Source organism: Micrasema longulum, unplaced genomic scaffold, assembly GCF_059751315.1.
Source record: "Micrasema longulum isolate JH-2025_06_02 unplaced genomic scaffold, ASM5975131v1 h1tg000066l, whole genome shotgun sequence".
In the NCBI taxonomy this organism is placed as follows: domain Eukaryota; kingdom Metazoa; phylum Arthropoda; class Insecta; order Trichoptera; family Brachycentridae; genus Micrasema; species Micrasema longulum.
The window spans coordinates 429310-455208 of NW_028277273.1; the positions used below are offsets into that span (position 1 = coordinate 429310).

Sequence of the window (25899 nt, forward strand, 5' to 3'; positions counted from 1 at the left end):
GAGTAAATGTCAATAGTGTCGTTTTTTTCTATTTTATTATAATCTTAACATTCTTGAAAAAGGGTCGAAATAATGTCATATTGTTTGTAAACGTTAATCTCAGACGCCGCGCCGACTGGGAACGAACTAAGACACATTTTCAACACAAAACTCTAAATCAACATTATTATATTATATTTTAACGTTCATCATTATTATTCCCTTTCCGCACCTAATGTTTTTGTAATTTTTTTTTCTTAAGTTAGCTTATATTACATAGTATATAAACTAATATTTACACTCAATTTACTTACATATCTATTTACATCATTTTACAGTAAACGAAACAAAAAAATGCATTAGTACGTCAATTGCAGCGTATCTTGATCATTTTTGTTAAATGCAGGTAAGATGATCAGTCTTACGCTTCAGTCCAGGGACTATGAAATGTTCTAGTGTGAAAATACCCTTTTAAATAAATATTTCATATCAATCATGCCGGGAATCGAACTCGAGACCTCTTGCATGGTAGGCAAAAGCGCTGACCATTAAGCTAAGGTTTCTTAGGGCAGCGGTGCCCGTACCTTAACGGCCGAAGTGAACGGTGATGCGGTGGATAGCCGTCGTAACGGCGACTATTATAGAGAGTGGTTTCCTAGAAAAACGGTGTTATCAACACCGTTTAACACCGTTTTCCAAGGAAACCACTTTCTAGTCACCGTTACGACGGCTGTCCACCGCATCACCGTTCATACGGCCGTTAAGATACGGCACCGCTGTCCAAGGAAACCCTAGCTTTAACGACGAGGCCGCCATATTTTAACTTTACTGTAATGCATGTATGTAGTTTTTTTCATTTTTTTTCTTGTAACGTTTGCTTGTATGTTTAAAAACTCAAGGTTTTATATAACGGTTTACAGACGAGTAGGTAAAGGATACCAGATTGAATAAAATCAAAAATAGGTGTATGCAATCAACGTGATTACAGTAATCATTGGGGTGAGTAAGCGAGGACTGGTGCAGTGGGCACTCTGGGCGCCATTGCAACCGTTAGTGAAGCACTCGCAGGTTATTTGGAGCTTGTTGAATTCATTGATGACATGGCAACCCTCAGAAAGTTTTTTAAAGGTGCGAAATATATAGGCGCAACTCCTAAACACTCTGGTTTCCACTGAAATTCTACCTTCATACACTGAAATCAAAAGTAGGTACTTAAATTAATATTTATTATAATCGATTTAGTACCCTTTTAAATTAATGGTAAATTATTGAAACATTGTTTATTTAAGATCACACGTGCATAGGTAGTCGGGAGAGCGAGGAGAGTTGAAACAGTTTTTACATTACCAAGTATATCTCAGCCTAAATAGACCTACCTCAATGAACTTTATATCTTAACGTAGCCAATTTTATACACTATATAATCTTAGCAAAATAACACGAAAAAATAATCGGGGTTAATGAGAAAATCAGCTAAAACTAAAAAAACTCCTTGCGTTACAACTCTTCTAGTACTGAGGTAAGTTGAAACAGAGGTTAAGGTAAGTTGTAGCAGTTTGGTATTTGGGGATTATAATTATTTTTTAAAAATAAATACAATACCATTTTTAAAAATAAGAAAATTTATTTAGAAAAATACGCGTGAAACAAATTTAACTGCTTTAATCAACCGTTGGTATGCTCATCAATAAAAATATATGGGTTAGGCTTTATGGTACAGTAATCACAAATTTTAGCAATATTTCGAGTATTTCGTACATATTGATTGGGAATTTTGAAACAAGAACCATTAATGATTCGGTGTCCAAATTTACACCACAAAACATTATAGTAATAAATAAATAACAGAGGAGAGTTGAAACAAGGTGTTTCAACTCTCCTGGGCTAAAAAAATCAGGCCTTATTTATAATAATGGCTTTTAACTTTTAAACTAGAGGCGAGCTTTAAAAAACAATAACACGCTTCGAAACTTGAATAGTCAGTGCATATTGGAAATAATATATGTCAGGGTTTACGTAATGCATATCGGATAACAGGCTATCAAAATACTGGCAAAAAACTTACTTTTGGTATTTTTTCCGTCCAGATGTAGTATACACACAACCAGTCCCTGTAGACTGCTGTTGCCGACTCCATCAAGTGGCACGTAAAAAAACCAATAAATGCGCGATATATGTAGATTTCACGAAATCGCCATTGTTTCAACTCTCCTCGGTCTCCCCTACGTGTGTTGTGTGGTCATATTAATTTCCAAAATCGTTTTGGGAATGTCTAAATCGTTGCTGTCAAGAGCTGTGGGGAGGGGGGGGCGTCATAGGGGTCATACAAACTGTCATTATGTCAACATGTCATATTTCAACATATGAACAAACATGTTGAAATTTTAAAAAAAGAATATGGGAAACGAAATGAAATAAAGTGAAATAAAATAAAAAAGTTATTTTTGAAAAAAATTAATTGATAGGTATAAACGCGCATTTGCGGTCGCATGCCCTACGGCATGGATTGCTCTCCCAGCAGAGGTCCGAAACTGTGAAAGTAAAGTGATGTTTCGGAAGAAACTTAAAACCCACTTGTTCTCTAAATCATTTGAGTAAGTTCTTAGCATGTGGTGACAAAGTACATTCTTTTTCTAAATTAAAAAGTTAAAATTAAATTAGTATCTTTATAAAGTCACTTTGTAAAGCGCCTTTGAGGTATTGTATTACGAAAATGGCGCTATATAAGTTTTCCATAAAAATAATAATAATAATAACCTCAGAACAGAGAATTACAATCCTTCGAAGGTCCCTCTCACACTTCTCTGGCTACGGCTGTCTCTCTCCGGTGCTTGTTGTCCAAGGATGCGATGTCTGAGCTTTAATTATTATTATAAGAAATAAAGTAAGCCCTTACGATCTAACCAAATCTTCCTACAAAATGGATTTCTAATTTTTCCTTCATATTCGTCAATTTTATCAGGCTTCGGGGGACATTCTGTTGGACCCAAAAGCATTAAATCTTTTTCAAGATTTATACAATCCGGATTATCAACGCTGTTGCACTGGTAGCACTTAATTCCTTGAACTAAATCAGATGATAATTAACAAAAGTAAGCAATTAACAACGATAAAAAAATAGTATTTAAATGTAAGAAGAATACAACATATTTAAATAAATACTAGTATACTACAATATATTTATAAACTAATGAAATTAGCTACCGTCAAACGTGACAATTGTGCTCAGTTTTAACAAACTTTTACAATATCATTTTTTTTTGTACAGGAGTACTCCTATCCATTTTGTTGAATAGTGATACTAATTATTCTAAACATTTTTACAGATACAAAACGTTTGATTTTCTTTTATTTGTGCAATTTTAGAAGACAAAACATGCTGGGCAAAATTATCTCTACTTGTTGACAATTTTGCTCACTTGGTAATTAACTGTTATTTTTGGTTTTATCGTCCTTATCATACGGTTTATTACTACTTTTTGGGCGAAAAAAACTGTTTATGTTTAAACAATAGCATCATTGAGGCATCACCATTTTAAAATCAATGAAAAAAAACCGGTGGGCAAAATTGTCAACTATTTCCTCAATTTTTCTATACAATGTGGATTTGTGGGCCAGGGTTGGCACATAATTGGATTTTTAACAAAACCAAAGGAGTTTATCTCTAATCCTTTTAATTTGTTCGTGTTTGACTATGCATAAGCCATTTTTTTTTTTACAAACCATTTCAGTTCTGATGCGATTTTCGTAATCAAGGGAGCTTCCCACCAAAACGATTTTTCTTTAAATGTGTATGTAGAAAAAAAAGACGATCTTTATTTTTTTTGTACAGCAGTGCAATTAATTGCTAGATTACCTATACTTTGAAATTGTATTTTTTGTACAGAATTCATAATATTTTGTATGTTTTATTTTCTTCTTTAGACTGTTAAAAATATTTATACAAAAAACATTTAAAATAAAAAATAAGTCTTCATAATTTCACAAAAAACTGGCAAATTTAATAAATAAAATGTGGTCGGATATTCTTACAATTTTTTTTATGGTTTAAAATATTTTTGAGTGGTAAAAATTAAAATTGGTTTTTGTACAACAATTTTTAATTTACTCACAGAAAATGACTCAATCTTGCAGTTTTTAAGATTTACATTGAATTTATGAAAACCTTGACGCAAGATTCTGTAATCTTGTTTCAATTCTGTAACCTGTGTTCAAGTAAAGATTTCACTATGTTCCAATTAAATACATCAGCAATATCCTCAACTTGAGATCACACAAAGTTACATTACGTTTGCGTCTTACAAATGACATAACAATATTAAAATTGTGGTAGTTGATGCGCTGATAACTTAACCGACATAATATTTGTCATTTTGCGTATCAACAGTGTTAAACTTTACTAAAACGAAAGCGACGTTTTCACCGTTATTAATTTCAAGCGAATCAGACACTGTTTTTTCGTTTTCCTCGGCCGAAGATTCGGAGGCACGTTGTTCATATTCGTCGTAATGACTCATGAATGTCTCGAAATCTGTTGATTCATCAACTGAGTAGGCATCAAAGTCTGTTGTTTCCGTGTCGCTATAACATTTTTAAATGTTCTCCTCTATAAGGTGTAGGTATCTTTTGATCCTGATTGCAGAGAAAAATCGGATGGATTGTTTACCAATTGTTGTGGGGTAGAAAAAGTTTAACAGAATAACTAGCTTGTCATTTTCAGCGTGTATTTGAGTTGAAACCCCCATCAGATTTTTAAATCTTATTTGTTAAATCTTTGGCAAAAAATCTGATTTATGGGCCAGTTTGAACAAAACATCGCGTTACCTCGTTTAAAATCATGTTTTTGCCATTTACTTCATTTTCTTTTATACTTTCTACTTTGTTTTTTTCTACTTTCTTGGATAATGTTTTTTCAATGTAGTATGTAGCGACAACCCTAGACGCGGGCAAAATTGTCAAAACACTAGCTAAGAAATCTAAGACAATTTGCCCACTTAAATATCTATTGTGTTTGTTCAAATAGATATACAGAAATACGTTCTATAGCGTCTTTATTTTGTATGCAATGAAATATATAAAACTTACTCGCCTCCTTTCAATACAAACTCCGCAACAACAAAAGTTTTGACAATATTTGGAGATATACACAAATAGACCTTCAAGTTTAACTTCAAATTTCAAGTGATCAACTGAAGCTGGCGGTAAAATAAATATTTTGTTTTGCCATGGAACTATCAAAATATACTTAGCAAATGTAATTTTTATGATACCAGTAACTTTTCTTACTTTAAAACTTGATTTTGTTAAGGATTTCGGCAGTGGGCAAAATTGTCATGTTTGACGGTAATATTCCTTTATAATAATAATACTAGCTTTTACCCACGGCTTCGCTAGCGTGGTACTAGGGAGAAATAAGTTCATTAATGATTTTGACGTTAAACAATAAGAGTTTCATTGACGGAATGAAATATTTTTCTGAAAAAAAAAAGCCTGTATTGTTTGCTGGTCCTCCAACTATAGCTATGCAAAAATACGACAATCCGTTACGATTACGACGCAGCATCGTTATTCTGTTTAATTATTAATACATTTTTCCCCAAAAAAAATTCCCAAAAGACTGATTTTTCGGGATGGAAAGTATCCCATGACACTATTTAGCTCTTCGGTTATCCCTATGGAAAAAAACACATCGATTGGTCCATCCGTTGCGACGTGAAAGAAACATAAACAAACTTTCGCATTTATAATATTAGTATGGATTGGTCTCAGTGAGTTACGAGAGTTTATAACAGTAACAGATAAATATCAAAAATCAAAATATAAGGTGGTGTAGTGGTCAAGACGCTCAACTCACAGACGGAAGGTTCCAGGTTCGATTCCCAGTGAGAACACAAAAATTCGATGTGATTTTCCTAAACCCTAGGTGTTCTGTGATGTAATTCACTACTGTAATTGAGCCTTATGGCCTTTGTGGTGCAAAAATAAATAATAATTTAAAAAATTAAAAAACACGTCATTTTATAAAAATGCGAAATCTAGTCACTTAAATAATTATACGTATAATCATAGTTTATTAACAAAATAACAATTACTTTATCTACTACATATCCACTTAGGTAATAGATTTCTCTGGATCATGTCTAGTCTGCCTAACTAGGTACAATCTGATGATATGATGTTGTCAAACATTAAATATATTTTCAAGTTTGCATTATTAAATACATAGGAATATTAAAATGGTGTTTTAGCGAAAATTTTATGTTTCTGTTAAATTTTAATTTCGAATTAATACTTATTGTGAATTGATTGGTCGATGACAATAATAGATTTTTTAAAATTATGTGTGCGAATATAAAAAGATCTTAGACAGGAATCCTAATGATATGTTTAGCATTTTTTCCTTGTTACACAGATTCATGATGACTATGATTAAGACTCGTGTTCATTTTTAAATCTGCCTAGAAAAATTATTTATCGTCGAAAAACTCTAAATTTATACTCCAAACATACCTTGTGATCTGGTTGATAACAATGATACCATCATTATAATTAGAATAACTGTTTCTGAATCCATTATGTAGTCTTTGAAAGTTAATTACTGCTTTTCAAATCCTAAATAACATAAATATTAACCTTAAGAATCAAAATATAATAAAAGAAATGTAAAACAAAACTGTCATTACAAACCGATAACCTTCTTTATTCAAATTGTTTATAATGGGTATAAGTGGGTAAATATTTTTATTTTATTTAATAGAACGCAATAAGATACATTTTTGTAACAGTTTCACTTTCAATGTTTAATGTACATACAAATTAATGTATTTTAATGTTCATTGTTCTCATTAATTATACATCATTGTCTAAAATGCGTTTTAACCTCAGGGTAATAATGCGCCAAGCTATAGATGAGCCCAAACGTAAAAAAAACATTCTACGACTATTGACTATCAAGTATTAAGTTAGCTATAGTTCATAGCAAAACATTGGGCAACACTCAGGTCGAGAATTGCAAAATCGAATTAATATAATCCATTGTTATCGCGTATTGTCATCTTTAGGAATGCTAAAAAAAGTGCCTACACATGAACATTCAAAATGCACATTATTATACATTTCATTTTTAATCATTTTAATCATTACAGAAAACGTACAAAATGTATATAAATAGGCGTTTCAAGTTTTAGGAATTTAAATTTATTTAATTATATTTTTTCTCTTTCAAACAATAATTGATAATAAAAATAATGTGACCTCACTGGGGTTACCAGAGCCGAGGACACTTATCGACGTACTTTAAAAAAAATATATTTTTACATTTGAAAATAAACAAAGAAGACTAACTTAATGAACAGAGATAATCAACAAAATGTTTATTTATTTATTATTTGACAGTTTTAAACACACGTACATGGATGCCTAGTGCGGCCCTGACATCTTGCCCGTAATCAATTGTCATTATCAGCAGTAAACATACTTAAATTCACAAATTTATCGCCTAAATTGAGAAAAAATAGTATCTAAAGTAAATATGTTGATTTAAGGAAAGTTTTTAAGCAACACAATACACATGCCGCGACAATAAATGCCAAAAATCAATGTATATCAAAGGAAAATATTCCAAATCAATAGCATGTGAAAACATTTATTTATTTAAACGTAAATATCCAAGTTATTTATAAACAAAGCCAAGCACAGCGACAAAAGCATCCGTTAAAACCGTTACGTGTCTGTTGTCAAACAAAACAAAATGGCCGCCAGCAGAGTGAAGTTGTCGCTAACCAACAACGCTTCTGTTCTATGAAACATAGTGAAAGGGCTTCTCTATAGCTTGGCGAATTATTACTAGAGGTTTTAACAGTATTTGAATGTTTGTACAGATTCATAGTACATATTTTTATCACCCGCAAAAGAGTGGAGGCGTAATAAGAAAATATATAAGTACATTTATATTTTTTTAAATAAATATTAGCCATCTTATAATTTATCCTAATATTTCAATTTTGATGGCTATTTTCAACGACGAGTTATAAATAACTCACTATTGGAATATATAAATCAAGTTGGGGTAGAGTGGGGTTTGAACCTCGGGCCTCTGGCCCGTGAGTCTGCAATACTAGCCACGGGACCACAACCCGATTCAAATTAATTTATTTATATTTTACTTTAAATAGTGAGTTAACCATAATTGATAAATACACACTCACACTTCTTAAATTAAAAAAAAAATTACGTCTCCGAATTAAATTTTATTATACGGCAGTTTTTTTTTTATGATTTATGAAAACATTTTTGAAAAAAGAAACAAAATTCAAACTTACGGTTAAGTAAGACACATACAGGTGTTCTTTAAACCCTGTTACATCTGAAACCACGATGATCAGTATGAGAAAGAAGACATATTGGCACATTAAAATATTTTTTTAGAACGACTAAAATCTTTAAAAATTAAATGTAGAAAAAAAAACAAATGAACAGTGCTTATATACAAATTTAATAACATTTTTGAACATGTTTGACCACAAAGTTAATGATTTAAATATCAATGAATTGAATTGAATTGAAAATTACACACAAGTAATTAAAAATATACACAAATATAAATATTAAAAAAAACATTTTCAAACATAGATAAAAGTTTAGGAATTATGTAGCGAGTAAAAAATTTTAATCACACTCGATTTATAATTAGCAAGTCCAGAATCCAAAAATCACAGCTTATCAGGTTACTTTTTCTCATACTGATTTACCTAATCCGTGGGGTCTGGGGATAGGGGAGTGCGTGTGATAGTTGGTTCTAGAACTTGCAGAATAAAAAGGAGATCTGTGGCGGGTATGTCGACCAGGTACACGGATACACACCAACTCCAGTAATTATGTCATTTATTTATTTTAAACATATAATTCTGGAGTAATTTTTTAAGCTTGCTAAGTGAATGTTCTCACTAGCAGGAACGCTGGTAACAGTGAAGCCGATAAAATGGAGTGGAATGTCTTCTCTGATGAGTTACAACCGTCTTCAAAGCACTGGCAAACCTTTTCATTGTGGTCATCATTATCTGCACTGTAACAGGGGTTTTTAAATGGTATCCAGCCGCATCCCCGAATGGTCCTTCCTTCGATGTTCTTATTTGAGTCCAAAACTTAAACAGAAAAATAATAAGACCTCTAAAATATAATTTGAAAATCACTTCGTCTTCTAGTATTCAGGTTAAATGAAAAACGATTCTCCGTGTATAATAGAACCAGAATTCTGAAAGAGTGTTGTCGACTTGTTCTCTATTCTGAGTAAAAATCCTAATTTGGGTGAATTGAGTAGAAATTGGCACCCACTGGCTTGGTTTCGGCAAGGTCGACGAGAAATATTTTTGTGAGTATTTTTACACTATACTTAATATTTCTGGTTCCTGATCTGGCACGGCGCGGCGCTTGAAACCTGTGATTTACCCAAAATATTTAAAATTTGGTGCATTTTCATTTGGTGTTAGATAACCGTGTTAAAAAGGAAACCTAGTTGTAGTAGAGCGAGGTTCAAACTTCGGACATCCCGATTCGGGATCCGCGACACTACCCACGGGACTGTCAATATGTTTATACATAGGTATCTTATATGCTATAATGCTCAAAAATTATAAATTATATTTATGTGACAATTTAGGTAACTAATATATTACGAGAAAGCACCTAATTAGTTAATACATTATTTATATCGTGTTTTTTTATATTTTATGATTTAATAAATTGTCAGTTGGCTCTCAAATAAAACAAAACGTTTTTCAAGAATTTTCTTAATTGCATTGGAACACACTTCGTAAGACATCATGTACTCGGGTTGTATTCCCGTGGCTAGTGTTGTGGACTCACGGATCAGAGGTCCGAGGTTCGGACCCCACTCTACTCCAACTTAACTCCTATTTTCTAATAGTGAGTTATTTACAACATGTTTAAAATGATCAAAAATTGAAATATTTGGATAAATCGTAAGAACGCAAATATTTCCAAATAAAAAAAAATATTCTGTTTTTTTGTTAACAGTGTAACTAACTTTTATTATTAAGCCTTTCTCCGCATCGAAAATTTATATATTTCATTTATTAGTTTAAACACTTATTTTTCGTATTACATTTATTTGTTTTAACATTTATTTTGTTAATGACCATGAACATACAGGCTATACTTAATGAATACTCCAGAAACGAACCTTTTTTGTAATAAATTACTTACATAACATGACCAATCTTATGTTTTTACTTTTACCAGATTGAGAGAAGTATGTAAAAAGCTTTGTAGCCTTCTGAATCGACCTGCATACTCAGTTTTGACAAACTCACACTAGAGGCGCCACAAATCGACTCATATTAACATGACATATCAAAATTTTCTCGACAACATGACGTAAATCTTATTCAGTTTTTTGTCTTTCCTATAAAGTGCAAAAAAAATAGATAGGTCATATGGCCGCTCAAGTGACGATATGCTGAGATCATCGCGTAGTAGTACTGTCATAGGCATATGACAGTACTATTACGTTTAGATCAGGAGAAAACTCTTGGAACAACGGGTATCGCGGAAGTATAATTTAAAATTACTTAGGTACAACATATTTATGCGATTTGATATTTATCTACTTAAAAGTAATACATTTTATAATCTCCCAATAAACTTACTTTCTATAACGATTTTCCTGCAGAACGGCTCCTTTCCGTCATACTGTCCGGTACAGGGCATTGGGTAAAGGGGATTCTTGCCGATGAGTTCCAAGTTGGTACAAGCGGAGTTATTATTACTGTTACATTGGAAGCACCGGATTCCAAATACTAAAAAGGCAATATTTCTCATTAAACAAGCTCACGAACCCCGTCAATGCTTAATTTCCTTGCCTAAAATGTTCTCCATCCCCACTGCAACATGTTGGTTTACCTTTCTTTGGAAAAAACACATTTAAAAAGGCAAACAAAAAGATTCAGTAATTCGATTGCAAATAGTTTAAATAATAATATAACAAAATATACGTCATATATTCGAGAATTTAATTATTAGAGATGCCACGCCACGAATATTAGTCTACTATTCAGTATTCGTCGGCCTCGTGGTGTAGTGGTCAGCGCATTTGCCCACCATGCAAGAGATCTCGGGTTCGGTTGCCGACATGGTTGACACGAAATATTGATTTAAAAAGGTGTTTTTACACTAGAAAATTTCATAGTCCTTGGACTGGCACCTAAAACGTAAGACTGATCATCTTACCTTTGAGTAACAAAAATGATCAAGATACGCTGCGATTTGTATACCAATGCAGGGCCCTATGTGCGGAAAGGGAATGATGATGATGATGATTCGGTATTCGGTCTATTCGGCTACATTTTTAAATATTCGGTATTCGGCCTAATACTGCGTACTATTCGGCCGAATACCAAATTATCGTTATCGTTTTCGGTAAGGGCAGGTATGCAGGTCGTGAATAAGATGTTGTTTTAAATTAAATATTACAACCAGAATTATCTTCTTTAAAAAAAAAAAAAATAGAATTCTTTAAAAAATGGTTTCAAATAAAATATTTCAAAAATTTTTTTTTTTTAGTGTAACCGAAGGCATAATTTTACATAGAAATAAAAGAAAATGTCACAAAAATGTGTGTGATTTAAAATACTTGTATTTCTTTTCAAAATCAAAAAAAATAAATTTGGCTTCGGCCACTTTCATGATCAATTTATTATCTTCAAATAATTCTAACATATTTTAGTTCAATACTTAGTCTTGATTGAGATCTCAGATACCTAAATTTAGTCTAAATTTGAAATGGTGTAATCTGCCGGTCTAAAAGTAATTACATTTTAGTTACATAAAAAATTTAAGTATATAACAGAAATACCTTTTATGTTTTTTTATTATTGTGCGATTAAAAAAAAAACGTTCGTTTTAAAATGACAAAATCGTATGATTTCCTAATTTTGCGTTCATTTTACCACACTACAGCCTTAAAATCTATCAGTGGTAAGTTGTGATGAATGAAAACAAATTTTCAGCATTTGTTGGTGGCAAACGATTGCGATTTTCCTCACGAGATCTTATTGTTACACAGCCAGTTTATTACCTCTCTCATAATATGTATTTCCAAATAGGCAATTTTTCATTAGATGGTGCCGTGACGTACAATGAACAAATAATTAGTAATTACGCAATGTGATGTAATAATGAACAAAAAACGCATGTCGCGAGTCGCGACATGATTTACTCGCAAATGAAACAAATACGCCCGCTCTGTCACCTGTCACTCGCTGTCACTGGGTCACTCCTGCTCGCACCTCGCACCGCAGAGACATGTCGTGATTCGTAACCTGGCACGCGCAAAATGCTCACATCTTTTGCCGAATATTTTGCGCTTCGGCCGAGAGCGTGGCCAAATATTCGGCATTCGGTATTCGGCTAAATCAATATTCGTGGCATCTCTAATAATCATGTCATAAATATATTTGTAAGAATTATTATCGTATAAAATATCAAAATTCATAAAATCTAAAATATGGCTGCAAACATATTAAGCATAGAATTAAAAATAGTCCAGAAATCGCATACGCACATCAAACAAAAGGCGACTAAACTACTCGTAAATGAGTAGGTTTACGTTTTGACCCATTAGTTTCTTTGTAGACGTCGCTCAGTACGCAACCCCTGATTAGAATTCAAATATGCCGCGTTGTGTCCTTTTAAAGTGTAGAAATACTGCTAGGATCTTAAAGAAACAGGATGGTATCACATTTCATGTGTAATTAGCAAACGAATACTTAATTGGCAAATGCATTACTTAAAAATTGAATTATTTTTCCATCCGACAGATTATCGAAGAAACAAAATGGAAATTTCGTTAGTGTTGCTGGCAACCCTGGGGTAGTAAATTTTTTTACCCTACTTTGCTCATCTAATGAGAGAATTAATGAAAATTGGGATTAAACAATTCTGTTTTAGACATTTGACGGACATTATCTTCAAAACTTCAAATATTATTTAACGTGATATAAAAATATACGTTTTATGTAAAATAAAATTTGTTTTATATTTTGAGTTTAAAGTTCATTAATTCAATTACTCTTATTAAATGACCCTTTACTTATCTACTCTGTTGTGTCAATCAATATTTCCGAGTGCACAATAAAGTTTTAGAGAAATTAATAGATTTTACCTTACATTTGTGTTATGATTTTTTTCCCATCAAGCAACATTACGCTACGACCTCACGAATGCGCGCGGCGAAAGTAGGGCATAGTGGGGGAATTATTGGACACAGTCCGATGTATTCAAATATGATTCTACGCTCCTTCTGGACTATTCTTTATTCTATGATATTAAGTTAAAATAAAAACTAATAAGGTTTAAAAGGTACATTTTAAAAATAGAAATATGGATGTTTAAACACAGACAATGGTAAATTTTACACAGGGTGAAAAGTAATCAGATACTGATATTCCACTAAATGAAGGTGCTGGATATGAGACAACTGTACCTAAAAGAAGCACTTACACACTTCTGGTCGAACAATAAGGAGAGGTCTCAGCAAAATGTCCGTACGAGGTTTTCCCAGAGCACGAATTATGTCATACCCAAAACCCGTACGACTTTTGCTCAGAAACATCTCTCATTTATCGCACCGAGAGTGTTCAATATTTTAGAAGAGCGTATTAACCTTTAAGGACAAAAACGATTTTCAAGAAAGTAGTTAAGGACTGGATTTTCCTTAGTGGGAGGGATTTGAGTAGGAAACTCCTTGATGATTTTCCGAATGTTTGAGTTTTACTGTTTATCATATTGATGTGCCATATATAAATATATATTTAAAAAAAAAATATTTTTTATGTTTCTGATCCTATATTTGTGGTGATATACTCATGTGTCTATGTCAACTAATTGCTAGTCCCATCTCAATACAGAACTTTTAGTCCCATGGAGTTGGGACTTATGTCTCAAATAATTTACAGTAAACTTATGTATAAAAATAAATAAATAAACTGAAACCAGCCCATTGCATAATCATGAGCCCTGCATATAAACATGCTTTATTTATTCAATTATTATTATGTTTTCTAAAAAAAAAACAAGTACGTACTAATTTATTTAAATGTACAATACATCACTACTGCCAATTAATTACAATGTACATATATTATATAATTAGGTTTCTACGAAAACATGATAAAAAAGCACAATAGATTATTAAGGTCCGTATAAGCAAACAATATCAAAAGGCATAAGGCATGATTCGTTTAACTTTAAAATGAATGGGTACGGAAATTAAAATGATTAAGTATTTACCATCTGATACACTCAGCAGTAGGAGTAGAAATACTTGAAAAGATTTGTAAATTTGTTTAAATGTGTTCATTTTTATCCTTTTTGATAAAATACTTAAAATAATATGCTTGCTTCAATCTGAAAATAAAATTAAAATCACATATTAGTGTCAGCGGATTTAGGAAAATTAGTAAAATGTGGGTAAGGTACAATAAAAATGTTTTTAATGACGCTTCAAATACCACTTTTAATCAGTTTAGTTAATTAGAATAGTTTTGATTACAGAAACAATTATTTTTTATTGAAAAAATTGTTAACAAAATAAGTATAAAATTACAAATAAATGTTTTGTGCTTACATCATTAATAATAACATTTATACCTCTCTAATAGAGTGACAACTTGTGTTAAGAAAGGAAGTTTGTTTTACATTAATATTTATAAGTGAATATTTAATATTTTATTTGCATTTAATTATTACAATCTAACACAGATTCTTTAAAATTCTCCTTCATCCTATATTCTTGAAAATACAAAATTTTCTACTGTATGGAGTTCAGGATAGGTAAGGTCTCGTGTGTTTTTTAAATTTAGATTTAAATATTTCAATATTTGGTATTGATTATTTAGATTTATATAGATATATTTCTGGAAGATTATTAAAGTTTTTTCCCCAACATATAAATTATGATTTAAAGCTGCAGTTGCATTGCATCTATTTAAAATTAAGTTATTTGGAAATCAAGAGTTTCGAGAATTTTGTAAATCAGTGGGTTTTTATTCTTTGAAAGTTTGCAAAATAGACGCTTTTTTAAGATGTCGTCAATTAAAGGTATATCTAGTTCTTTAAAAAAAATTGAAGGCACTTTTAATATAGTTTTAACGATGGTTTTTTGGACAGTCAAAAGTAGACGTAAATTTGTCTTGTAAGCTCCTCCATTGCTCATGATTTCAAACTACAGAATAGACTGTATGATTTCGTAGTAAACAGTTAATACATTTTTGGAGAGATAATGTTTCTTGATCTAACAAATTTGTACATAAGCTTTTTAACTCTTTTTACCACAGCATTTATTTGTGAATTCCATTTCATATTACTATCTAGGATAATACCAAAGTACTTTATATTTTTAGACTTTTTTGTCGTACATGTTTGGGAGCACATATAAAAATGATTCATATCGTTTTCCTTGCTGTGTATAATGATATTAAAATTAGTAGGAAGATTACAATGATTTATTAAAAACGGTAGAAATAAGGTTTTTTCTCGTTTTTAGTGATATCAGATTGTAATGATGGCATACCTTCCCGAAAAGGTGCCGAACTCAAATAGAGAATGAAATCTAACCTATATCATTATCAATGATGAATTCATCATTAGAATCCATGTTGAGTATGAATGAAGACCAGCAAGACTCGATTACAAATAACGAGAATGACAATCTATTTTTGGAGACACAGTCACAACTCCAGGAGTACGAAAAAGAAACGATTGCCTTTACATGAAGATCCCCTTATGTGGTGGAAATTAAATTCATACAATTAAATAAACTGATCTTTTGCCATAAGTCCGCCAATTTCTATCAACTCTTCCCCGCAGCGTCACCAGTGAGCAATTATTTAGTGGAGCTGGTCTTATATTATTTGAAGAACACCGGAACAGATTGTTAGGTGTAAAAGCGGCCAAACTTGCATAAAACATAACTTACCACTACTTAATTTTGAATATTAATTTCATTAAAAATTGTATTTGTAAAAAAATGACTTTTTTTAATAGTATTAATTGTTGATCGTAAAAAAAAATCGTAAAAATGCGCTCTAAATTTTTATCAATTTTTTAACGTTATTCCCGACTTGTGAAAATACCCTATTGTTTAACATGACATGACAAGATGAAAATATCGTTTGCTAGAGTCGATCTCGCTAGATATTTTGGCGCTAATATTAAATAAAATATATATGTACATAACACATTTATAAAGTTGCAATAAATTCCTGTTTCTTTTTTTCATATATTTTTACTGTCAATTATATATTTACGTTCATGCTTGGTAGCGTACTAAGCTTATTCAAAACACTAAGAAACCGGTAAAAGTACGTTGAAATTAGTAGTATAAAATTTATATTAATATCTATTAATAAAAATAAAGTTTGATGCCAACTGAAAAGTTTTTTTGTGCTCAAATTATTTGGTTAATTTTGGATTCTGAATATCTGTAATTATTCTAGCATAAATTCGAACAATATGCATTATTTAGAATCAGTGAATGCAATATTAGTGCCGTTAAATGTTTTGTTTTGACTTGAGAATGATTATTGCTAAGCGGAGGAGATTGATTGTGCTAATGAACGAGCTATGTCATGTGCCAGGGTGTACACCACCGCAAAGAGACGTATTTCGTGTTTTCTCAAAATAATACGAACTTAAGGAATCTGATTTTAGGACATTCAAAATTTAGTCAAGATTAGTTACAAATATTATTAATAGGACATGCGATGCCAATTTTAATGAATAGGTATGTCCCATTTTCCGCTACACAAAACTGAACCGATTTGGCTATTTTTTTAAGACAGGGTATCCGAAGGAAACTTTCTGTGTCGGCATCTTTTCCGTTTTTCAAAATTATTTATCATATTTGGATACTATACGTCCAAAGATCGGAGTTGAAAATAAGCGTGTTTTTGAGTTTTTAGATGGTCCTAGCTCCCAAGAAAAACAATTTATAAAAAAAGAAAAATAATAGAGACACGCCAATGATAAATATCTATAGTGTGTCAAAAAACCATTACTCTAGTCCAGGGAGAAAATCCGAGAATACGTTTGTATAAAGACAAGTGAGACCGAGTTTGTTCTTAAATCTCGGACTCAATACAGAAATTAGCGGGCCACCGACGCCACGTGACACGACGCTAGATATTTTATGTACTTTCACAGTACCACATCTCGCTTTACATTTTTTTTTAAATTACGTTAAAAACATACTTTTTTACTTAAACGAATCCGTTTTAGAGGCCTTGAGACCTCTTTTCAGATTCGCTCATTGAAAAAACATTTTTTTTCTTTTAATGAACGTTAGAACTATTTTGGCGCGCCGCGCCGCCGCCAGCCAAATGTCAAAACTCTAATACAAATTTGTATTGAGACTGGCAGCTCCAGCACGCCTAAAGAATATTTCTAAACGCTGCATCGTTTAGAAATATTCTCAAAGTTGGATGAAATTATAGTGAAAATTTTATTACTTTTAGAGTATTTTTTAAATTATTTTAATGGGATTATTTTTAACAAAATGGAAATAAGGATTTTTAAATAAAATATCTGTAAAAGGTGCACGGTGCATGATAGATAGGCATTTTCGCGTGTTTTAATGTAAGTTCTTGCATTTATTTCTCATGGAATTTAAAAAAATATATTTCAATACGATACAATAGTATTGTATACCTTCCACTATCCGTAGATTCCTAACTATCCACTATTTTATACAATTTTGCACATTTTCGTACTACACTATTGCATTTAATTTGTTACAACACTATTATACAGAATAGTAAATATTTTCGTACAAAACAATTGTATAATATAATTTTGCATATTTTCGTACGATACTATCGCATATTTTAATATTAAATTAATTCACATGACAGCTTTAAGTAAAATATAAAATATAAGAAAACAATATTAAACTAGGACTACAATAGGATGAAAAATGTGTAAATTTCTATACAATTAAAGGCAACAGTAAAAAGACAAAATTTTTGTGTTTATTTGTTATACTCAAACTTGGCCTTAATTTTTTTCAGTTTTTTTTTATTGTTAAAATAGTATTTAATACTGTTCACAAATAATGAATACGTTTAAAGATAACAGTGTATTATTATAACTATTATTAATTAATAATAATTTTATGTAATGACATGGTAACCCTAAAAATATATTGTCCTTGGCCAATAACATCTTTACTGGCGACAAAATATGTTTGGCGTAATAAATGCAACAATTGCCGACGATTTACAGTTCCAGAATGGTCCGTACAAAGATATTATTTTAACAATTAATGAATACAAAAAAATATGCCGTTTAGTATGGAAAACTTCAAGAGTTCTTAAACTAGTGGTTACGTTAATAATTTATCCTAATTTTTTTAATTAAAGCAATACAGAAATTACTTTTTAAATATTGTACGATGTTTATCGTGTAATCGATTTTGGTTTTTTTATATTTATTATTCGGACACAATCCAATTCATAGACGTCATGACAGGAATCACAGTAACCAGAAAAATTAAAACTATAACGTAGATGTAACAAATAAATATCATGGATGCAACAAATATAACATAAATTACAAAGCATTTTTAAATAATTTTTTATTGAATACACGCAATAAAAAATAAAAAAAACATTGAGCCAAATATGTTAATATTATAAATATTTGTAAAAGGCAGATTTGCCGTTTATGTTAATAAAATAAATAAAAAATACACAATTTTATTATGGCATAATTATACATTTTTTTATGTAAGGCCGGGACTCTTCTATAATAAAATCAATATATTTATAAATATTATGACACATCAATGTACAAACTAACTCTTGCAAAAAAACAAAGCTCGCCAATGGTTTGGTTTTAAGTTCATATGGACAAAAAACTGAAATATACTTTAAGGGAAAAGATAATAATACCCCTGTTCTGAAAATCCGGAATGCTGATGATTTTTCACTACAATAATAAAAAGGAACCATTTACTAATAATTATCGGATACTTCTCGTACTTCGCCTCGGCTTCAAGTTGGATTACAAAAAACCAAATGAAAAAAAAATGTATTTTACCGAATTCTGTAAAAACACTAGACAATAGTAACAGTTCTTAAAAATAATTAACAAAAATAAATCATTCCCCTCTATCTACCTAGGTATATTATGCATACAAAACCTTTCAAACATACCTCACATGACAGTATTTCTTTGCAAAGAAATTACAAGTAATATTAATATTAATATATTTTACTACTCAAATGCCGTTTATATAATTTAGACTAAAATGAAAAAAATCTATAGAACACTCACTATACATCGTCCACCGTCTCTAGATAGTAAAGTTTTCATAAAAAAATTTAAATAATTTATTAAAGATACTGTTTTTTGGGAATCATTGACTTTTCTTTTTTTTGGTTTTTTATATAAAAATTTATACTGTGTATTTTCATTGTGTACTCGCTGTAAAGTAAAACTGATAAAATCATGTATACCCACACACAGGTTATGCCTATGTAAGATTGTTTTCTTATTATTTTATTCTGTTTTATGCTGTTTGCATGATATGAAACGTAAGAAAAAAATTACAGTAAATATTTAAAAATTAAAAAAAAATATATGCATGTCAAGAAATACATAAGTTATTTAATAACACATGGTGGTGTAAAGTTAAGATAATAAATGTAAAATTCAAATTAATGTATTTATTAATTTTGAAAGTAAAAAAAAAAAATTTAGTAAACAAAATAATAGTTATACATTTATATAGTACAATATATAATTTGATAAACATATTAATAAATATAAGGGTATATAAGGGTGATTTAAGGGTAATAAAGAAGACAGCATCGATTTTATAAATTTATTCCCGGAGCAATCTCATACAGTGGTCTCTTCCCCTCGACAAAATCCAGTTATGGATCTTGATTATGAAAAAATTGAGGAAATGTGGATTTTTAAACATAGGCAGAATGGTGAATGTTATACAGTGTGTAAAGCAGCCACTTAAACCAGGCAATGGCAGGCCCTGTAAATACCTAAACTTCCATATTCCATTTTCAAAAATGTTTTCCCTCTCTGTAACAACAAATTGAGATCTAAATAACTCCCTAGGAAGGAAATCCAAACTCAAAATATTGTCGTTTAAATAATCATTTTAAGATACATCAAAAATTTAATTCTGAGACTGAGAAATCTTTTGTTAAGAAGATTTGTGTACACAATAGGAGGCGGTTGTCTCAAATCCTCACGAAAATCCGTATTTGAGGTTGTGATGTCGGCACAGGCCTATGGCCTATACTACATTCGCTATCATCGTGAGGTTACCAATTTACGGTGGGCAGGACACTGATTACGTACCAGCGAGACGTGGGTTACGTCCTGCCGTTACAGGATGCGGGAGATTATCCTTTTAAACTCTCGTCTATCATAGTGAACCCTCTTCTTGCCTAAAGAGTGTTTCGTAAGATATCAACTTAACACTCAACGCTCATTTTACGGGATTGTGGTATTAATAATGAGAAATTTCGGTGTCACAAGAAATCAGATATAAAAAATGTTATTTGGTAAGGTATCCTAAATAAAACAATTTCATCGGATTTGACTACTTTTATTTTTTTTAATATGTGTGACGCGTTCCTTGTTAGGACATTATCAAACTAACCTAAATATTTACAAAGTATCCTTATACACTAATAATAATTGCTATTTAATGATATAGGTGTATAATAGTGCTAATAGATTATGAGAGTATATAACTAGTATTGAGGATTTTTATATAGACCAAGAAAAGTAATGTAATTAAAAATCAATTTGGGTATACTGGGAGCATTTTTAGGTACATTGTATATTAGGAAAGCCCATTCATTATTTAAATATTTGTATTGTACACAATCAGCGATGGTGGTGGGTGTGAAGGTGAAATACGGCGACGTATAGGTATTGCCAAAAGTGCTATGAGTCGGCTGCTGAGGATTTAGAAGAATCGCAGTACGACCATTAACACCAAAAAGAGACTGGTAAAGGTCTTGGTTTTCTCAGTGTTCATGTACGGCGTGGAATGTTGGACACTGAGGGAATCTGAAAATAAAACAATCAAAGATTTCGAAATGTGGTGCTGGCGGCGAATGCTGCAGATTCCGTGGACGGCCAGACGTACGAATGCATCTATACTCCAGGAGCTGGACGTAGGAGAAAGACTAACATCCAAGTGCGAGAAAAGAATCCTGCAGTTATTTGGACAAATTTCCAGGGGGAACTCTGATAGTTTGGAGAAAACTATTCTCCTGATAAATGTCGAAGGGAAAAAGTCGCGTGGACGTCAGCCGACAAGATGGAGCGGCATAGTCACTGAATTATCAGAATCATCACTGACGAATGCCTATAGAACAACACAAGACCGTTCGGTTACGTCCACAGACGAGCCATGCCTGGAGTCAGGCGTAATCTCCATCCTCAGACACGAGGCACGGATTTAAGAGATTGTACACTTATTGTTTATTACAAAATAAAAAATGTTTTCTCACACCTGGTAAAAATTAGAGCATTTAATTGTATTTCGAAGTTTCTCGAAAATGTGCCAAAAAAATTAACAACTTTAAAATACGTCACAAGTTCTTAAGAATCAATCAATGATAGCGTGTTTTGATAGATTTCTGGTTTCGGGGAAGCTAACTCACCGATGAGCATAAGTCTCCGACTCGAACTTGTGACGTCACAGACGGGGTAATTTCAAAATTACAAAACTTAAAAATATCATAGCGCCGATGATACGATACACAAAAATATGTTTATTTTTTCTTGGTTTATTTTGATAGCCTATTAATTAAATTATTTTTTTGAACCTTTTTTAAAACTGGCAACTGAAAATTGTTCAAAACTAATTAACAAATGAATCGAGATTCATACTAGTTACAGCATAGACGGAGAACATTTTAGGGTAGGAAAAATGGAAGTCTAGGAATTTTTAGTGTTTATAATAAATAAATGTTAGTTTAAACATTATGAACATTAACTTCATGTTTTAAAATCCATTTTTTCAGTTCTTCCATCATCATCACAAGGCCCTGCATTGGTATACTATATTCGGTGCAACATGATCTTCTTTTACATAAGGAAGTTGATCAACCTTACACTTCGGGTGCCATTTCGGGCACAATAAAATATTGCAGTCAAAAGCCAACTTAAAAAACAATACACATATGAAAAAAGTTGAACATAACATAAACCCTTACGGATTATTACATAAATTTAACAAAACATTTTTTCGTTTTAAAATCACACTCTATTGTCAATAATAATGTTTTGTCTTTTGTAAAGGTTGTCAGATTGTCTGTTAATGTCGACCTCGCCAGGAATCTAATCCGAAAACTCATGCATGGTTGGCGAACGCGCCAACCACTACTAGAGGCGGACTCATCTCCACTCGATTTTCGAAAGTACTCGTCCAGGATTCTGGTGTTATTTCTCACACAGAACCGTATTTTTCGTCAATTTTATCAAGCAATAAATTTATTTATAACACGTTTAAAAAAAATGTAAGAAAATAATAAAAAAAAATTATATTTTTTTAATTATCCCTACCTATGTTTATGATTATTCAGGACTCTGGGCACGTATTACAATGGGAAGTTAAAATTTATCTTCAATTTTATCTACAAAGTAAAATTAAGTTTTCCATATGAAAAATAGAACATGCATACATTTTTCTTTCAAACATGATCAATTACATGTTACGGACGAAAATAATTTTAATTAAAATTAAAATATACACATTATCGTACATAAATATCAATTTTACTTTGTAGGCAGTCGAAGATAACTCTGTTAACTTCCGGTAGATTTATCTTTAATTGTCCATGAAGTAAAATCGAATTTTCTGTACGAAAACGTGAGTACTTGTATTAAAAATTTGAAGTATCATCGTCAAAAACCTGTAATTTGAGATGCCATACGGAAAAATCGATTTTACTTTATAGACAATTAAAAGGAACTCCGTTAACTTTTTATTGTAATACGGGCCGTGCAGTGCGCTTCAGAACGCTCTCTAGGGGGAAGAGAAAGCGTTGCTAGCACGTAGTAAATACGTAAATTCCTTGACGCCTTCTCTGAATCGCAGTTCTGTCCCGAGTCAGTGAGCGACACTCGTGAATAATACTTTGTGAACATGCTGTATATTAATAAAAGTGTAACCTCAATAAATTGTGATACGCGCCTATTAGATCACACTCATTGTGCTCTAATATATTTCATATGAAGAATAAGAATTCTTCTATTGGCACACGTACTCTTTAAAAGTCTACGAAATTCATTATCCAATATATTGATAGTAAAATTTCAGATTTAAAAGGAAGTTTTTACGGTGCTTGAAGGGAAACAGAAAATATAAAAAAATGAATAGAAAAATGATATAATTTATTTATAACACCGGAGAAACGTTAAATAAGTCTAATAATAAAGATTCTTCTCATCGTTTCTTTGAATCCCTTAAAATATGTATGTGTATATTTATGTTTTTCATTTTTAAAAAAAATGTTATTATTTTATTTTATTTTTACATCTACGCATGTTTTTCATTCTTTATTTTAATTACTTTTACAAATTTTCTTCATTTTTTCACAATTTTCCATTTATGTTTATTTTCCTTCTCTTTTTTGTACTTTAATTAATAACCTTACATAAAATTATTATATAATATGGCGACCCAGAACGGGTAGAAGAAGTGTCGGCAGGCCTCAGACAAGGTGGTCTGATGACATAAGACGAGTTGCAGGAAGTGGTTGGATGCGGTTGGCTAAGGATAGGGAAATATGGAGACTAAAGGGGAAGGCCTATGTTCAACATTGGACAAGAGACGGCTGATGATGATGATGGAAACTTCAATGGTCCATTAGAGTTAAGTCTAACTATGTTAAATATAAAACTATGTAACTGTACTGTATGTTTCCTAAATAAAAGAAAATAAAAAAATAAAATAAGTCATATTATCAAGTCAGTACAGTCAACCCTCCTATAACGCGATTAATTCGTAGCGCATTATATGGAAACTGTGCTATAAGAAACCCCGAGTTAATATCAATCAGATTATTCGTATCGCATTATATAGAAATCGCTGACACGTTATTTATTTATTTAAAAGAAACAAACAGTCAACAATGATATAGTAACATAAAAAAAATACAGTTTAAAGACAGAAATATTAATCATACATATTGTTAAATTGTGTTACAACAAAAGGGTGTGTTTATGTGTATTTGTATGAGAGTAAGTATAAAGAAAGTAAGTTATATGAAAACCGCGCTTTTGGAAACTCAGAATGAGGAAGTTCAGTGGTATTTTCATTTTTTTAAATTTGTTAATAGGCTATATAAGTAAGCCAAAAATATTTTCTCGTATAATCAGCGCTACGCTTTTTTCAAATTTTGTGTTTCTGAAATTACTCCGCATGTGACGTCAGATTCAGTTCTGCCGATCGGTCCGTTGACGGTAAGCAAACCGGATATCTTTCACAGCTCTCTTATCATTGGTTGATTCATATGAACTAGTGACGTCGTTCAAAGTAGTTCGTTGTTACTATTTTTTTGTGCATTTTCAAGAAACGGTGCAGTGCAATTTAATGTTCTAATTTTTACCTCGCGCGAGTTAACATTTTTTGTATCCTTGTATAAAATATTAAATACGTCATATTATATGCTTTACATTAATCATCGCTTCATATATTATTGGCCGAACTATTTTTCATTTATTGGGCGGAAAATTTATTTTTCTAGTTTGCTAATGTTTAGAGGAATTGACTGATCGTACACAAATTACACTTGTACTTCCCAATCGAACAACGTACAGATGAACGCAATTGATTAACTTTTCAAGTCACTTAGAATATTGTCTTGTAAGAAAAACGCGTTATATGGAAATCGCGTTATGGGAGGGTGACTGTTCAACCTACGGTTGCAATTTCAAATTTATCTTGTCATGAAATCTGTGAAAACTATCCTTCCACATATCCGAAAACCATTTTAAAGGCCGAGCCCTATCGGTTTCGCTTAAACCAAAAAAAATATTTGTAAAAATGGGTTACTTTAAAAAAAATAATTTCAGAAAACCGCGATTTTATTTAAATTTTACTCTACTAATTTAATTGCCTCTTTCACTGTGAATTTGGAAAATTGTATGGAAGGCTCATGACCATATTGATGTCACGACGTCTACTAAATTTGTTAGTTTCTTTATAAAAACAAACGAATTTAAATACCTACATTTTATCAATTAATTTTAATACAGTCACTATAAAACATAGATTCGCTTTTTAAAAATCAATATTGATTTGTCTTCAAAAATTAACTACTTTGAACGACGTTATATGTTATTCCGAATTACCAATGATAAGAGAGTTGTGTTAGATGGCCGGTTTACGGTTAGTCAACTGACCAATCAGCAGAACTTATCGAGAAAGAAGAACTTGAGAAGAAAAGAACTTGAGACGTCACACGCGGAGTTATTAAAAAAAATACAAAACTTTAAAAAAAATCATAGCGCTGATAATACGATACATAAAAATAAAAATATTTGTTTTGGCTCAGTTTATTAAATAACAATAAAATAATAAAAAATCGCTGAACATCTTCATTATTATATTGTCAGAGTGTACAACATTAAAATCGTGGTCATTGCATACAATATTATTTATTAATTAACCATATCTTCAAGTCGATACGTAATATCTTATTCCTAATTAAACTCAAGCAACTATATTATATTTTTTGTAACTCAATTAAAACTTTTGGCATAATAGGATGGGGAGGCACTTATAAATCAATATTAAAACCTCTTGAATCTACTCAAAAATCTATTTCATTAAAAAAGCCCTTCAGGTACTCCAGAGTC

At 31.3% G+C, this 25899-nt stretch overlaps 1 protein-coding gene across 1 annotated transcript; it reads right to left on the minus strand.

Annotated features, from left to right (window-relative positions):
• Positions 1 to 688: 688 nt before the first annotated feature.
• On the minus strand, positions 689 to 6627 carry LOC148285081 (UPAR/Ly6 domain-containing protein crok-like). Its single transcript, XM_088230456.1, has 3 exons — positions 6490 to 6627; positions 2876 to 3046; positions 689 to 1171 (listed from the first exon to the last, which is right to left on the minus strand). The coding sequence occupies exons 1-3, from the start codon at positions 6551 to 6553 to the stop codon at positions 933 to 935; spliced, it is 474 nt and encodes a 157-aa protein (XP_088086582.1). The 5' UTR covers positions 6554 to 6627; the 3' UTR covers positions 689 to 932.
• Between the last annotated feature and the right edge of the window lie 19272 nt (positions 6628 to 25899).